Genomic DNA, 17,663 nt, shown 5'->3' on the forward strand with positions numbered 1-17,663 from the left:
AAAATATACTTCAAAATATAAGTGGAAATTGCTACATGATATTTGTTTTAATTTTAATTGCAGTCAGAGTAAGGTCCTAATAAGAAACAGGTAGGCAGTGTGTTCATAAATTAAGGTGACAATGAATTTATTAATATTATTTATTATTTATTTTAGCATTGTTCTTTTTCATAATCTAGAATACCGTAAAAAAATTGTACATGTACAAAAATTTGAGCGGCTTTTAAACAAGGCCAACTCCAGAAAATGTCACACGCACAAAATAATCCGAATCCAAGCACATTCCTTTCGCACATCTCAATAATGCGGAAATGTTGGAGTACCAGAGCCCACGCTCTCCAAGCTTCTGTAGAAATATACAAATTACAATACTTATACGGTACGTGTATCAAACTAAATAAATGCAAAAGGCAGACATAATGATTTTGAAATATGAAGCTCGCAGGTCTGAAGCGGCGTTGTAGGTGAAGTATGTTTCCTTGGTAACATCAGTGTCTGCAAATGGTGACATAAAAGGAACATTTTCACAACATGTTCCTATGGTTTTGAAAACGAACATCCCAAAATGCAACGAGTTCCATTCAGTGGTTAACTGACCCGTTGTCACAGTCGCATCGGAGTGTGCCACCACCAGCTCGTTCCCAATCCTGCAGGCATACGTGTCACTGAGGTTGACCGACTGCAGTGTGCTGACCACTCGAAATATGCCTGCAGAGCTCTGCTGCAAGTCAGTGCTCCCCCGCAGAACATTGTCGTCGGCATTCAGCCATGTCACGTTGGGCTTGGGAAACCATCTGCTCGCCTCAGCTGTCAGGACACCGTCGGACAACGTAAACGTGGGTGCTGTGAAAGCTAAAAGGAGGGAATAAAATGAAAGCACGAGTGCGTCATACAAAAATGTGAAGTGTATTGTAGTATTTTTATGTTAAGACAAAAACACAACACAGATTATATTTTTTAAAAATGTGGCGTGATCCAAAGGGCTGCTGTTCACATTTTAACACTTTATTTTTTGATGGTGAATAAACTAATCTTGCGGTCGTCGAGCCAGTAATCATGACAGTGGGTCGCTGAGCAAAGCTGTTGATTCTCAGCTCCCAAAGTTTGACTGCAGTATTAAGCTTCCACCAGTAGAGGGCAATAATATACTGTGAAAGTTGGATATTGACAGATGTCTTTGCAGACGACAACCAAGACTATAGCGCCATCATATCTTGAAGGCAGATATTCCGTGTCGACCTTTTTTTGTAGTTGACTTATCTGAAATATATAATTGACAATAATGTTATATACGACCTCACTAGTCTAAACATGAAATTCTGGTTAATATTGCAATAGTGGAATATGAGTTATGAATCAAAATCCAGCCTTTTTTAAATCCATTTTAGGGGGCGGCCATTCACTTGCTGTCAACTGAAGATTACATAACAGTTGCTCGGGGCTCAGGCAACAACCAATCTGTTTTCTGAAGCTATGCTGTGATTGGTTGTTACCTGAGACCTGAGCAACTGTGATGTTATCTTCAGTCAACAGCAAGTGGCAAAATGGCCGCCCCCTGAGATGGATAAAAATGGCTGGATTTTGCTACTTAGCTCATATTCCAATAACGCAATATTAACCAGAATACCATAGTTAGACCAGTGGGGCTGCATAGAACATATTGTCAAAATTGACTTACCCTTTAAGGTTGCATATAATGTTCGAGTGTGTGTTATTGTCAAGAGAGTTCCGATAGTGGGTTTAAAATTATTATTTTTTTTTACACGTTTACATTGTTGACATTTTCCATCATAAAAGTTGTCACTTGCCATTTACATGTTCCTGTTATTTGATTGTTGTCATGTCTTGTTTCGTTCTGCCCTCTGCTGGTCATTTGTTTCCTGTCTTTTTTTAAAGTTTTCCTGGAGTGTCGGTGGGCGGAGTTCCTGTGTCTCAGCTGCAAGCAATCCTAATCAGCAGGCTATTTAGACACAGGACTCACGAGAGGAAGATTGCCAAGTTATTGTTCTTGCTGCTTGCCATTGCCGCAGCATTTTGTTACTCTCGTGCTTTTACCGGGTATCTCCTAGTTCCTGTCAGCAGTACTTTTTGTCTTTTGTTGTTGTTGTTCTGGTTGTCAATTTGTATGTACCTTGTGTAGGTCTTTTTGTTTTCATTCTTAATCTTAGTTAGTAGCCTATCTTCCTCCTATGGTACTCCGCCCACCTTCCTTGGTTAGTTATTTTGTTTTTCTGTAGGTACACGTTGACCTTTTGTCACGTTGCTTTTTGTTAGTGTTTAGTTATGTTATGCGTTAACTGTAAACCTTGCCCACCATTTGAGTTGCATTTGAATCTTTCACCTGCGCTTTTGCCCACGCCTAACAATTGTAGAAGCAAACAGTACAGTGCAACTGGAATGTCAAGTTTTCCTACCTGCCGTCCTGAGGATGATGTTGACTTTCCCGCTGCCTCCCGAGTGGCTGAGCGAGCACGTGTACTCGCCCGCGTCGCTGCGTTGCACCTTCCTCAACAAAAGTGAGGCATTTCCTTTCACCAAAACGTCGCTGAAGATTTCCACCCTGCCGGCGTATTGTGAGTCCTGCTCGCCGTTACTCTTGGCCCCGTCCTCGTAGCGGTAAACGAGTCCTGTCGGCGACTCCTTCCTCCATGTGACGGACACCTCTTGGAGCGTAATTTGTTCGCTGTCTGGGGGCAGAAAGCAGCTGAGCATGTGGTCTTTGCCGAGGTTTGCCACAGGAAGTCTGTTGAGGCTCTGAACCATGGACTCTTTGCCTTCACAGAAAGACACAAGCACAAGAAGCTTTCAGACAGGGATACAGCAAAAATGCCACATCAGAGCTGTAGCAGCGTGATTTATCCACCATTTACACATAATCCAGTGAATGGAGGCAGATAAGATTTGGTACAAAACAGTCAGCCAACAAAATCAGTTTGCAGTACAACAGGGTTACAAGGGCCTATTGATACGTTTTACACAGGATGGGATAAAGTCAGCTTTTATTGGCAGCATGGAAGGGACTTGTGACATCAACCAGACTAAAGTTATTGTATTCAGCACCTCGTGAAATTCATTACGTTGGGTACAAAGACATGGCAAACCTTGTTAGGCTGACTTGTACGGAGCCCCTCTGGTGCCATGGTATGACATTTTTTTTTTTTGCTATTCTGCACCCCCAGTTTAGTAATTTGTTCCCACAGTTTTCGTAGACTTGGCTAATCTTGAAAAGCGTACCTGAGAGTGTCAAGGACAAGATGAGGATGATGAATGCTGAGAAGACAACAATGAGCGTGATCATGCTACACAAACACACAGATGCATACAATCAACTTTCTTATAACACATGGGTTACATTGCTTTAGCCATATACGGGAATCCAATTTTACCAGCAGATGTTCATAATTACAAAGTAACATCGATTGGCTCCATATATGATTGTTGTGAATTCAATCTAGTTAAAAATAACGCTCTTTTTATGCTCACATGTAGAAGATGATCTGCCCCAGTGAAGCCATGGCTGCTCACACACAAACACCTTTAATGGAAAATTATTGTTCAAGTCAAATATCCTGAGAATAAAAAAAGTAAATCCATTCATGCATCAAACATGATCTTCTTGACTTCTGTAGACTGACTCACTCACATACAAGCATCTTAAATACAAAACCATGAGTAAATATTACCTTAAGGCGTATCCTACTGCTCATTTGGCCTATTTAAATGTAGCAGATTCCCACTGCCAAGAAAAGTGAAGCTTCCTCCCTCCCACGTTCCAAAAACATGCATTTTAGGTTCATTGAAGAATGTAAATTGTCCCAAGGTGTAAATGTGAGCTGGAATGGTTGTTTGTCTGTTATATACTCTGCGGTTATTTTAGTTAACTAAAACTAACAACATTTTTTGTTAACGAAATAAAATAAAAACAAAAATGCCTTTAAGAAAACAAAAACTAACTGAAACTATTTTATGTTTACAAAACTAACTATAATTATTGCAAAAATGTTGTTTTAGTCTTTGGTAATAAATTCAATGCATGAGCCTTTGGGGATGATTTTAAATGTGATTATAAGTATTTATTTTGATATTAACCGGAATAAGGACATTTGAAATTGTGTCACACAAAAGTGACGTCATCAAGCAGCAGCCAATAAAAAAGCACCTTCAGATGACATTGCTCCCTATGGTGTTTTTTTTTTTAAATATTATGCACAAGTAATGCACTTTTCTTTTTTTCTTTTTTTACTAAAACTAATACTGAAACTAACTAAAAGCAAGCATTTATGAAATAACTAAAACTAATAAAAACTTACAGAACCACCTTGAAAACTAATTAAAACTAACTACACAAACACAAACAGAAAAAGCAATGGGTTCGCAGATGGAAAAAAGTTACATTTTTCTTCTCATCTGCTTCCGTCAGAATCTCCAACTGAGAAACTGAAAACTCGTAGGATCATATGTTTTCTTCACGTTGTCGGAGGAAAACAAAGTCTCTCATGTTTTTGCTACAGAGCAAATATAGACTTTACTGACATGCTCAACATTCCCCATATTCATATTTTAGTAAAGAATTTACTTAACTTTCCTCACTGGAAATACTTATAAGCTAGTCAATACAATTCTTGCTGTGATCAATGCTCATGGCGCCGATCATCAATTATGATGTTGACGAATTTAAAGAACTTGACTAAGGAGGGGTGTCCATTTTCACCGTCCCCAAATCGTTATCCAAAGTCTCTTGAAAAAAGAGATTTTTTTATTTTTTTCCTGCGCTTTAAGTGTAGAGTCCATCTTCTCTTTAAAAATTGTGCTCTTCTCTGGACAAACTTTGCGCTTCCTCATCCTGGAAAAAAAATTTCCCAACTTTTTAAAACATTTTTTGTCTGGGATAGGCGCCTCGGGTACTGGGAGTTCTGGGGGTCCCAGAGTTGAACTATGAACCGCATTAATTTTTTTTTTTAACATTCGAGTTCTTTTTAAGTCTTTTGAGGTCATATGTTTGTGCGTCCTCTTCTTGTTGTTTTCAAGAGTGTCACACGGACAATGTTTTGGGCTTGAGGCCGTAATGTTTTCTTTGGTAGGTGATTGCGTCTTCATGGCTTCGTTTGTCTTTTCATTCTCCGGAACCACAAAAAGATGGTGCGGACAAGGGCGTTCACTGTCATCCTCTAATTCTAAAGCCATCGGGTGAACTTTGCACGTTTGACGTCTTGATAAGATGTCCGTAAAGTTCGCCAGGTTGTCTATGTTCTCGTGAGCATTGTCCAGAGCTGCCATGGATTTTTCAGGATGTTCTTCTGAAACAGATGACATTTTCATACTCTGCTCCCCTTGCAGGTTCATGACTTTTGACTCCTCATCCTCTCTTCCGGAATTATGTGACATGACTAGCAAAGCCTCAAATATAGAGTCGGGGCATGTTTGTAGCCCAGTGGAGAAGTACTCATGGAGAATGTCTCTGGCGGTTCGTTGGTGGCAACTTTTGTGTCCCAAAGGTTTCACAGGTAAATCCCCTTCTTGTTCTCCAAAAGTTCTATGAATTTTAGATGGTGAAAAATATTCTCCTTGTGTTGATGCCCTGCTTTTCATAGAATCTGGGTTGTCACCTACTTGATTCACTAGGGCCTGAAATATGTTGCTGGAGTACGTTTTCATCACATCATTGAAGAACTTTTGCAGAATTTGCGGCGCCGAAATTGTAACCTCTCTCAATGACTTTAATAGCTCTTCCATTTGGTGTTCGACATCGCCTTCATCGCCCACGTGCATCTCTTGGTAAGTGGAGCTGCCAGTTGCCTCAGTGATTAGTCCTTGGGCGCAGCTGGGTGATGTAGAACATGTGTTTTGGGACGGTTCTTGTACTAAGAGCGACTCGTCATGCGGGCTTGTTTTAATTAAGTTTTCTTTACTGAACTCCTCATAAGTGATGGTTGGAGATGGGCTCAATTTGGATACCATGTCTTCATCAGGTGTGATGTTGACTTGATGAGCAGAGCCCTCACAGATGGAGGCAGCCTGGATGTTGATATCCAAGCATGGGGATGAGGCTTGAGAGACACTCTTAGGTTGTAAGGGTTCTGGAGTTGAATCCTTGAGCTCATCTTCAGGGAGTGTGCTCACGTCTTTACTCTGCTCCCCATGCGGAGATGATCCTGTGGAGGATTTTGATGACTTCCTTTCTTTTAGAATGACACCGCCATCATCATCATTTACCGGAAGTAATTCTTGAGAGGGGGAACAGGAATCTGGTTTATCTGCATCCTGGAGATCATCACTGAAGTAGCTTCCATAGCCTGCAGAGTCATGTGTCTCCTCTCGTGGTGATAAGCTCAAGGATTTTGACAGCACATTCTCAAGCTCCAGTTCAGCATCACCCTCTACAAAATCTAACTGGGGTGGAGTTTCACTACTTTTCTGTTCCTCTAGTCTGGAGGGGCTCAATGATTTTGATGATTTTTCCTCATCCAAGTCACTATCAACCTCCTTAAGAGCTACCTTCTGATTCAAATCCATGGGTGGAGGAGTACTATCCCCTTTCTGCTCCTCTACTAGCAATGGACTCAGTGACTTCAATGGGTTCTCTTCATCCACATCACTTTCAAGATGATCTTGATCAGTAGAGATAGGTGCTGTTACATTATCATAATGCTCTTCTCTTGGTGATACACTTAAGGATTTTAATGTTTTCTCTTCATCCACAACTCTGTCAACTTCAAGAGGTTCAAATTCATGACATGTTGAGGTATAGGGTGGCGATGCATTACTATATTGTTCACTTCTTGGTGATGAACTCAAGGATTTTAATGTTTTCTCTTCATCCACAACTCTGTCAACTTCAAGAGGTTCAAATTCATGACATGTTGAGGTATAGGGTGGCGATGCATTACTATATTGTTCACTTCTTGGTGATGAACTCAAGGATTTTGAGGTTTTCTTTTCATCCACGTCACTGTCAACCCTGTAATGTTCCATTTCCTGAATAGTAGAGGCTGGTGTTGCATCACTATATTGCTCGCCTCTAGATGTTGAACTCAAGGATTTTGAGGATTTCGCTTCATCCATATCACTGTCAAAATCCAGAGGATCCTGACCAGCCAACATAGAGGGTTGTGTTGCATCATCATACTGCTCATCTATTGGTGATAGACTCAAGGATTTTGATGGTTTCTCTTCATACACATCACTCTCATCCACTACAGGATCTGACAGCTGACAAGCAGAAGTTGGGGGTGGTGTTTTCTCCTCATAGTGCTCCACTTTTGGTGAGGTACTCAAGGATTTTGATCGTTCCTCTTCGACCACATCGCTGTCTACATCGAGAGGATCAAACCCCTCAGCATTAAACTTAGAGGCTGATCTTACATCCCTATTGTGCTCCTCTATTGGTGACAGACGCAAGGATTTTAATAGTGTCTCTTCATCCACATCACTATCAACCTCCACTAAATCTGGACAAGCAGAGATTAGGGTGGGTGTTGCCTCCCTATACTCCTCTCGTGCTGATGGGCTCAAGGATTTTGATGGTTTTTCATTATTAACCTCCACAGGATCCGACTCCTGAAAGGTGTTCAAGGGTAGTGCCACTTCCCTGTATTGCTCGTCTGCCACCTTTTCTTCTGTTGTGACATCCTTATTGTGTTGTAATTCTTGATCGATGGGTGTCCAGGATGGTTTTATATCACCTGAGCTGCCACTGGAACATATGGAGGTAGGGCTGCTTCCTTTTCCTGAGGTTTCTGGGATCAAAACCAGGTAATTGGGGACAGAAGTCTGTTCTCCATTGTGGTCCTCTTGGGGTGATGTGGACGACACACCGGTTCGTGGTTCCTCATCACTATCCTCAGGATATAACTTCTGACAAGGTGATACCGGTGACACATCTCTTTGTGGTTCATCTTCGGGTGATGGTATTGAGGATTCAGATGTGGCGTTAACATATTGAAGAATGCCCTCATAGATGGTTGTGGAGGCAACCTTGATTACAGACTGGAGTCTATCATCCAAGCATATTGCATCAGTGCAGGCATCTTGATCACCTGTCCACATGTGCTCATCAAATGAAAAATGTTGAACGTTATTGTCCACTTTTTCATCTGATGTGCCACAATCCTCCTCTATGTGAGCTGACTCTTGCTTTTTGAATGTGCCTGCTTCAGGACAACTTCCGGACTTTGAGGTTTCTTGTGCCTGATCACTACGCAAGGAGTCATCTTTAGCATCGGAAGGCTCACTGTCATTGTTGTTTTGGCCATGCACAGACCCAGAAAAAGATACATTTGAATTTTCATTACTTTCTGCTGAGTAGCTGTCTGACTCCATCTCTGTGTGTGTTATCCTGCCTTATTAAGGTCATTCTTTCTATACTCATGGCAACACATTTTATTGACACGGAAATTACAATTTTGTATGTGGATGGTGGTTTGCAAACATAAGCCTTCATGACTGGGTGTGAGCTTTTAAAACTCAAAACACAGCTTTCAATGAATACACATGCTGCCTTCATTGACCAAACATAAGCCTTTATGACTTCACTTGTTCAACCTTCGATGATCTCATCAGGATTACATCATAGGACTATCAGGCTGGCTGTCACATGTGACTCTGACAGTTTGTTAACATCCAACTACAGTAATAGGCTCATTGGCGTTATTGTACACAGTAAATTCTGTAGAGTAAATTTGACTCTATTTGGAGTGGGACCAAATGGACCCAGTTTTAGAATAACTTTAAGTTAGAGAGTAAAATAAAGAACTGCAAATAAATAAATAATTAAATAAAAGTCATTCAAAGGTTGAGGAACGAACTCCCGACCTTAAGCTTGAACTACCCCAAAGCGAACTACCACCTGAGCTATGCCACACCTACTGTTTGCTTATATACAAAAGGAGACCAAACACATTGTTTTTGGTCTTTTGGAGTTACGAAGATTCCAGCTGACACGAGCAATATACTAACACACAGCAGGAGCTCAGGGAGTATATCAGCTGTCTCCCAAGCTAAAGGTCGTGAGTTCGTTCAACTCTTGAGTGACTTTTATTGTCCCCCCCAATTTTTTTATTTTACTCTCTTCTATAAGTGTAAATATTGCTATTTGTCTATTTGATCCCACTCTAAATAGAGTCAATTTTAATCTACAGAATTTACTGTGTAGCCAAGTTATTACAATTACTTGTATACAGATATTTTCCCCAACAAATATCTACATAAGTAACAATTACATAATTTTGAGGAATAAGTGGTTTCGGAAAATGGATGGATGAATGGATAAATTCAATTTCCTTAACACTAACATTTCAGCAGGGTGGGAATCTAACTTGAAGGACTGCTACCCACTCACTGGGAACATCATTTGTACACCATCTGCACAAATAATATGAGAAAGATTTCATATTTGACATACTATTTATGATTGTGCTCGTAAAGTAATGAGGTGTTTTAAATGTCTTGGTTACCGATTCAGCGCTATGAAAAATGTCCAAATATGAAAAACAAAATCTCAGTATGATGCACTGCAAACTAAAATCACATTAATAACATGCTTTACAGATGTATATCTCTTACTAAACTTGGTATTTTTACATTATTAACTCAAGACATTACTGATTCTTAGTAGGTTGCTGTGGCCCGTTTTATTATCGTGTGGTATGTTCAATTAAATGCCCTGTTAGTTACTGCCCTGCTGCCCTCGGGATGGCAGTGAACCACACAGTTTGTTACGGCTGCCCAACAATAACAGGACTAATGGACTGTTACATCAGTATTTTGGAGGTTGAACATGCAAAAAAATGCTTGGACAGGCCAGCAAAAAAACATTAATCAATGGAAATACTATATAGGCCGTTAAAATATACAATGCAATGTCTTGCTCTTTTAGAGATTTCAAATTCAAAATTTTTAATAATAATAATAGTAATAATAATAATAGTAGTAGTAGTAATAATAATAATAATAAACAGGTGTTATAGTGCTAACTGCTAACTAACAAACACAAATATGGTGCTAAGCTATATTTTAGGAAATAATATGTTGTAACTTGCTACTTGCGTATTTTGAATGTATATACTTTCATATAACTGCTGTAAATGTGATTCACAGTAGTCTGCATTTACGGTTTACGATTTTCGGAGTAAACGTGTTCAATTTGTTTGCATGACAACTGCATTTTGGAGACTGGACATTCAAACCTTTTACTTAAAATGACAAAATCACTGTAGATGTGTTGACAAATAAAAATGCTGCCTGTACAATAAAGACATTTGAAAAACAAAAAAACCCTTGTTCCTTTAAATGACTTTGGCATTTTGTAGACAAAAAATGCTCAAATATTAAAGGTTGTGGTTCTTTTTCATTATCTAGAATACCATAGTGCCCACGGGCTTCAAGTACCAAAATTTGAGTGACTTTCAGACTGAAACACGGCGCACGGACAACTCCAGAAAATGTCACACGCACAAAAGAATCCAGATATATGAATCTGCACGTACGCATGAATCCAAGCACGTTCCTTTCGTACATCTCAATATTGCGTAAATGTTGGAGCACCAGAGCCCTCGTTCCCCAAGCTTCTGTAGAAATATGCAAATTACAGTACTCATAGCAAAGTCTTTTGACACTAGCATCTGTACTTCAAATTGAATAGAGAGCGTGAGGATTTATTGCACACTCTGAACTTGGAAGATTTCAATATAACTGATAATGTATTCAAATGTAAGACACTGATATATATATTTTTTAATTTATTATGACCTTTCTTTATATTTATAAGCCTGGAGCCAACAGCAAATGATTCAGTGCCACAAATTCCCATATTTGTTTCACCTCTTTATACTTGTATGGTGCGTTTGTCACGGTGCGTTATGTCAATGATAAGCTTCTTAATGGCAATGAAAGCATTTGGGCACACAAAACAAATATCACAGGGATAAGAACTTCCACGTGGGATTGACACAGTCACGTTACATCCTGATAAACACACACACACACACGCACGCACGCACGCACGCACCCCCCCCCCCCCACCCCCACACACACACGCACACACACCACACACACGCACGCACACACACATTATTCCCTTCTTGACCACTATATAGAGCCAATTTTAATCTCTCTGGACCACTGACTAAAGTAACCTTGCTAAACTGTTTAGCACTGAAATAATTTTACTGGTTGACGGGAATCTAAATAAATGAATTTAAAACAATATGTTGTATGTGCCCCCACTAATCTAAACACTTCCTTCTGGTTAATATTGCATTTGTGGAATAGGAGTTAAGCAGCAAAATCCACTCATTTTTATCCATCTTGGGCGCAGCCATTTTGCCACGTGCTGTCACCTAAATGTGACATCACAGTTGCGCCGGGCTCAGGACGATTAATCACGACTCAGCTTCAGAAAACAGGTGAGCCACGAGTGGTCAAAATGGCCGCCCCCGAGATGGATAGACGTTTGCGACACTTTCTGATCCATGTCAATGTCAGTTTAGTTCAGATTAGTCTTGTTTTGTCTCTGAATGTGGGAGATGTGATTCTACTGTGGCTATTCTCGTGTGCTACAGGGCCGCCGCCCACCCAATAATCCTGAAAAATCCATGACTGTTTACTGTATTGCCTAGCATATAACAATATTTTGTATACTGTATTTATCTACACTGATGTTTGTATTTATCATGTGAAACAAATAAAAGGTAAAGAATGTCTTCTATTTTTCTGTATGCAGTTTGTGGAGAAAAAAGTTCTGATAGCTCTGGTTAACAAGATCCCTTTTCAGCCAGAGCAATCAATTTTCCTAACCCCGACAGTTCTTTAGATGCATCGCAACAGGGGTCATTCTGCCTTTCACATGATTGACAGCCACGACCCACATGTGACTTTTGCATGACCGTGGCGACTACTTGAGAAATGTACATTAGATTGACCCGACACGCTGGTCTTGTCTTGTGTTTTTCTTTACACAACAAAGATCACACCAATTGTTCTGGTTTCATCTAAAGCGGGTCGATTCTTGAATCACTGGGGGTTCATGATTTGAATCGGGGAACATGAATGGGAGGACTCTATTAATAAAGAAAAAAAGGTCTCTTACAGGTTATTGACTTGAGTTTGCAGACTCACAGATGATTTGGTGAGTGAATAAATAGGATTTATCTGAGTACAGAAAATTATATACAATAATAATATTTTTTACTGCCATCAATCATTAAATGCCAAAAATGTATTTACTCACTACCAGGGTTATTATAGTTTTGGAATTTTTAATTTTAGTTGGTTTTTATTTCGTTTTTTAAATTTAGTTAGTTTTAATTAGTTTTCAGGGTGGTTCTGTTAGTTTTTATTAGTTTGAGTTATTTCATAAATGCTTAGTTTTAGTTTAGTTTTAGTTAGTTTCAGCATTAGTTTTAGTTAAAAAAAAGAAGTTTGTATTACTTGTGTGCAATATTTAAACACCATGGGAGTAACGTCATCTGAAGGTGCTTCTCTATTGGCTGCTGCGAGATGACATCACTTGTGTGACACACTTTCAAATGTCCTTATTCTGGTTAATATAAAAATAAATCATCCCCAAAATCTCATGCATTAAATTGATTTCCAAAGACTAAAATTTTTGCTATAATTATAGTTGGTTTTGAAAAACATCAAATGTAGTTTCCGTTAGTTTTCATTTTTAAAAAGCATTTTCGTTTATTTCTTTTAGTTTACAAATTGTTTTTTTTTAATTTTAGTTTAGTTGCTTACGACAAATTAAGGATACTGTTTTATCTTTTGAGTTCACTATATATTTGAACCGAGGTGAACTTATTTTGCCATCATTTTGTTATTGTTAAGTCTAGAAACTTCAATAACTGATTATATATCCAAATGCATTATAATACTATGACAGACATTTGCCATGACTTTTCTTTACAATTGAAATTGTGACCTCATGGAGCATGTTTTGAAACATCAAATAATTCAATAACAGAGTTTCACACATTTTATTTTCCTCTTCATATCTGTGGCTCAGACAGCCAAGCGAATGAGCTGCATTAGTGACGACATGCACTGTAAACACAGCTGGTCAAAAATAACCCAAATTGGGTCAAAAAGGTACTGACCCAACATTTGGGTTATTCAATTTATCCAAAAAGTTGAGTCAATTAATAACCCACAAAACAACCCCAAAAATCTTTTTTTTTTAATTATTATTTTTAACCCAATTCAATTCCGGTATTGAATTAACTAATTAATTGGGTTGCTTGGTGGGTTAATTCAATTTGACACAACTTTTTGGGTCAAATTAATATTTTTATTATTTAACTTTTTGGGTTAAATAACTCATAGTAGGTCAGTTTCCCCCCCCCTCCCTCTTTATTATTATTTTTTGTTTTTTTGTTTTACCCAATTCAATTGGGGTATTCAATTAACCCAAAGAGTTGGGTCAAATGAATAACCCACAAAACAATCCCCAAAATTGGGTTGCTTTGTGCGTTATTAATTTAATTTGACCAAACCTTTGGGGTTAAATAAATCTTTTTATTATTTAACTTTTTCGGTTAAATAACTCAGTCGGACACTTCCTTCTTTTTGTTGTTGTTGGACCCAATTCAATTGGGGTGTTCAATTAACCCCAAGAGTTGGGTCAAATGAATAACCCACAAAACAACTCACAAAATTGAGTTGCTTTGTGGGTTATTAATTTAATTTGACCCAACTTTTTGCATGTCAACAATGGGACTCAAGTGATAAATCACATACAGTATTACGGTGGTAAGAACTTCCATGTGGGATTGTCATAATGACTCATGGTCTCATGATCAGTGTCATTAACATCCTGACGCCCACCACTGGACTCGCTCACCCCGGATAATTTGGGAGCCTTTTAAAAACGCACCCTGCGAGCGGGGCGTCCCACTTTCCCTTCCAAGACTCACTCACCATGAGCATCACCCCTCAGCTCTTCGCTTCAGTTCTGCTCCTCGTCATTCTCCTCCATAACGTCAGCTCAGCCACCAGCAGCCGACCAGCATGCAGAGTTATATGGTGATTTCTCATTTTGTAGAAAACAAGCACATCAGGATGAGACATGTTTACTTTTCACTTTGATGTCGGTGTTTGTGTTGACGCAGGATCTTCAAGCTGAACTGTGCCGAGCCACTGGAAGCTCTAAAGGAGCAGGTGAGGGCCTGGAGCACCCAGACCTGCAGGGACAGCCAGGAGGAGTGCATGTATGAGGTAAAAACGCATGTGTGCTTTGCTCCACCGCGTCAGAATCATCACATGACATTTTTTTTTTAAATAGAGAAAAACAATACTTTATAATTCAATGCCGAAATGATATAGTGATATAGTCACTGTGTTTTATATATTTATTTGGTGAAACCTCAGCTTGAGTAAGGCTTACTGTTAGTTTTGTCATTTTGACAGTTGGAGAAGGTCTCTGCCTCATACCTTCAAATCAGGCACACGTCTCCCAGCACCCACTCGACCAGCAAGCTCTTCTTTGATTTCAACCCCCAGTCAGCGCCAAGCTTCTGCTGTGTGAAGGTGGGTGCCACCACGTTTTCTTCCGGCCACTTGGACGTGCGTGTTATATCAGTGAAAATGAAAGTAGCAACTTTATTACTTCATCTGGAAACTAACTGGCCAATCTACTTGAAAACTTCCTCTGTGCAACGCTGGAGCAGATATTTGTTTATATACGAGCATCACATAGTAGAGTTTCTCTTGTGGTACCTGAAAGAATCATTGAATTAAAAACACATACAATTTACATTATGACATGCAGCTGGACAATCACACGCATTAGGTTGAAGCTTGACGCTTGTTTATTTGATATCTATTTTTTTAGCAATCTACCTTTTTTGTTTTTACCTACCTATTTCACATATAGGCTGCACTATAAGGAGACACTTACGTTTTGTTCTGCATCTGTTTCTATAATGACAATAAAATATATCTATCTCTGTACAAGACATTGCCAGAAATCTAGAAAAAAAAACACACGAGTCAGATAAAAAAAAATAGGACCTATTAAGTTACTTTATTTTAATGTTGGCTATTTTGGCAGTGCTTGGAGAGCTAAGTAATGTCCTTTTGGAGAAGTACTTGGGTTCAACTGGTTCCCAATTTTGTGTCATCCCATCACAGGCGACTTCCATCACAATGTCCTCCAACTCCACCAGTAACAATTACTGCCCCCTCTACAACCTCATGGCTGGTGGGTGATGATGTATGGAAGAACAATTTTGTTAGACTAGATCACTAATTTGCTCATCTTAGCAAGAAATATTGGGCAATTGCATGCTCTCAGCTTTATGGGAACTGTTAGAAGTTCCTTCTCGGATCAATTTGGTGTAGAAGAACAAGCCCACCATAATACGGTAAGATTGGTCTTTATTACAGTTTTTCTCCATAGGTTTAGCACATTTCTTGAAACTGAGATGACATTTTCAAAATACCAAAACTACCTTACAATTAGTGCAAACTGAGTGGCATTCCTCATTGCTCTCATCAAATTACCAAAGTCTTAGCACATGTCTCAATTGCCTCAGTGGATCTGTGCAAATGGTTGTGTACATTCAGCCATTGTTAGTACAATGCGCCCACATTTAGCACATTTTCCAAATGGGTAGATCTTGCTGATCAAATTGGATTAGTTGTTTTTCATTCTAATGGTTGTCCTCTCCAAAACATGTCAGCAGGATTTCAGTGTGTAAGTCATAATGTGCAAACTCATCTGTTCAATTGTCAAAATTAGTCCAGCATATCACGGGGGATCAGTGTAGAGGATGGTTGAGACATCAATGCCACATTTTTCCTCGCTGCATTACAAAGGAAAATATCCGCTGCGACGTGGATGAAATTTCAAAATCTAATTTGACAAAAAAGGACAAAAATAGCAGCATAAATAAATAATTTTATGGGGTACTCACTATTGAAAATGGGGGGAGTGGTGGTGCTGGTAACCTAAAAAAAACCAACAACACAAAATATAAACCCCCCACAACGTATGAGTTATGGACCCAAATAAAAATCCACAATAGAGTGAATCCGCAATAAATGAATGTAACACTTGTATTTCTGACTGTTTCTGACCCTGGTCGCGTGTTTCCCCTGAAACAGGAAGTGGTCTGATTCAGAAGCATGTCGTCAAGGAGATCTGCAACGACAAAATGTGTCCTTCTAAGAAGACAGCCGTCTGCGCCCAAGACAGCTGGACAAGGATGCGCTGAGGTGTCCTCCTTGGTGGTGTCTAGCTATCTTATTTGAAGAAGTAAATGTAAACCACTCGAAACATTTTAAGATTCACTGCTTGTTGGATGAACTATGATGTTTCTAAATAAACTGGGTACAAAACTGTTGGATTTTACAAATTTGTTGCGTTGTGTGGAATTTTGGATGGCTTCGAGCAGAAATGTGCAACTCTGGTCCTCGAGAGCCAATATCCTTCATGTTTTAGATCTTTCCTTCCTCAGACATCTGATTCAAATAATCAGCTCATCGGCAAGTTCTGCAAAAATATAACAATCTGAATCAGGTGTTAGGTTTAGGGACCCGCTCTTTCTCCTGAGCCACAGCCACCCCCTACTGTTTACTTCATTGACAGCATGTTAGGGTTTGGTGATGCAGTCTGAGATGTGGACCCAAGGAGGCACAGTGAACAGGCAGAGGGAATGTGTAAACATGGTGATTTATCGACAAGACAACTGGACTTGACGTGACGTGACTGGACTTGACTGAACCGAGCGTGACGTGACAGGACCGGACTTGCCTTAACAGGGAGTGACTTGGCTACAATACACTCACACAACACATAACACTACCGGCAACAACAACAATGCATCAAACGGGAATGAACAAAGACTGCTGCCGCACTTCGGAGAGATGAGGAGGCGATTAAAAAAAAGTTGGAAGAACTTACGTGATGACTTTGTAAAAGCAAGAAAGTGGTGATCCAGGAGGGACCAAGAATACGCCATCAATTCTCAGAGTTGAGCTGGTTATCACCATTTATTAAGCACAGAGAAACACACACAAATGTGTCATCTGGCATGGTAAGCGCTTAAAAAAAAAAATTCTAGTAGGCTGCATGCAAATGGCTGCCAACAAAAGTGTGGTTAACCCTGAGTGCTGAGTGTAAAACTTTTAAATCCAGGTTAAAATTTTTGCTTTTTTTCCCTTCTCTGCACGTTTGATTAAGTTATTAAATTTAAAAAAAAATCAATTTCACTGTACAGTCTTTTTTTTGTAATTCCCAGAACAAACAGTCAGATGTTCCAGACCCTTCACCAAAGAGAAGGAAGAGGGTGGAAGATGCCATATTTAGGAGAGAGAGTCCAACATACGAAATGAGGGTGTGCGGTTTGGCCATGTTGTTGTTGACATGCTGACAGAACTAGCACCTCAGGGGGGAAAAAAAGCAGTGAAATTCAAAATATATCAATTGCTGTATGAGGCTAGCAATAAGTCAAATGACTCTCAGTAGGGTTTTACAATACATACATAACTGTATATAGGAATATATAGATATATAATACTTGTGTTTACAAAGTGTAAAACACAACAGAAAAAACTATTGTGGGCTACCTCATTTTTGCAAAAGAAACGTGAATAATTGTTGGTTTTTCTTCTTTCTTTTTACTTGACTATGACTTCAAATGAAGAGTCGAAATTTAAAAACACTG

The 17,663-nt window shown here is 39.3% G+C and overlaps 3 protein-coding genes across 4 annotated transcripts; 1 reads left to right on the top strand and 2 right to left on the bottom strand.

The window, feature by feature from the left end:
• Positions 1-110: 110 nt before the first annotated feature.
• Positions 111-3,618, bottom strand: vtcn1 (V-set domain containing T cell activation inhibitor 1). 2 transcript variants are annotated; one of them, XM_086091393.1, is made up of 5 exons: positions 3,484-3,618; positions 3,235-3,299; positions 2,415-2,774; positions 598-852; positions 111-495 (listed from the first exon to the last, which is right to left on the bottom strand). In XM_086091393.1, exons 1-5 carry the CDS (start codon positions 3,513-3,515, stop codon positions 389-391), a joined length of 819 nt encoding a protein of 272 aa, XP_085947519.1. In that variant the 5' UTR covers positions 3,516-3,618; the 3' UTR covers positions 111-388. The 2 variants fall into 2 exon arrangements, with proteins under 2 accessions (XP_085947519.1, XP_085947518.1); XM_086091392.1 differs by having other exon boundaries at positions 111-852.
• Positions 3,619-4,707: 1,089 nt separating this feature from the next.
• On the bottom strand, positions 4,708-8,319 carry LOC147164277 (uncharacterized). The gene is made up of 2 exons (XM_086091230.1): positions 6,173-8,319; positions 4,708-6,115 (listed from the first exon to the last, which is right to left on the bottom strand). Exons 1-2 carry the CDS (start codon positions 8,317-8,319, stop codon positions 4,708-4,710), a joined length of 3,555 nt encoding a protein of 1,184 aa, XP_085947356.1.
• A 5,586-nt stretch (positions 8,320-13,905) lies between these two features.
• On the top strand, positions 13,906-16,211 carry LOC147164278 (uncharacterized). The gene is made up of 5 exons (XM_086091231.1): positions 13,906-14,019; positions 14,106-14,211; positions 14,404-14,523; positions 15,127-15,196; positions 16,102-16,211. The coding sequence occupies exons 1-5, from the start codon at positions 13,916-13,918 to the stop codon at positions 16,209-16,211; spliced, it is 510 nt and encodes a 169-aa protein (XP_085947357.1). The 5' UTR covers positions 13,906-13,915.
• Positions 16,212-17,663: the final 1,452 nt, after the last annotated feature.

This window comes from Leptonotus elevatus, chromosome 12 (assembly GCF_054856555.1).
Source record: "Leptonotus elevatus isolate MCC_2025b chromosome 12, RoL_Lele_1.0, whole genome shotgun sequence".
Lineage (NCBI taxonomy): Eukaryota > Metazoa > Chordata > Actinopteri > Syngnathiformes > Syngnathidae > Leptonotus > Leptonotus elevatus.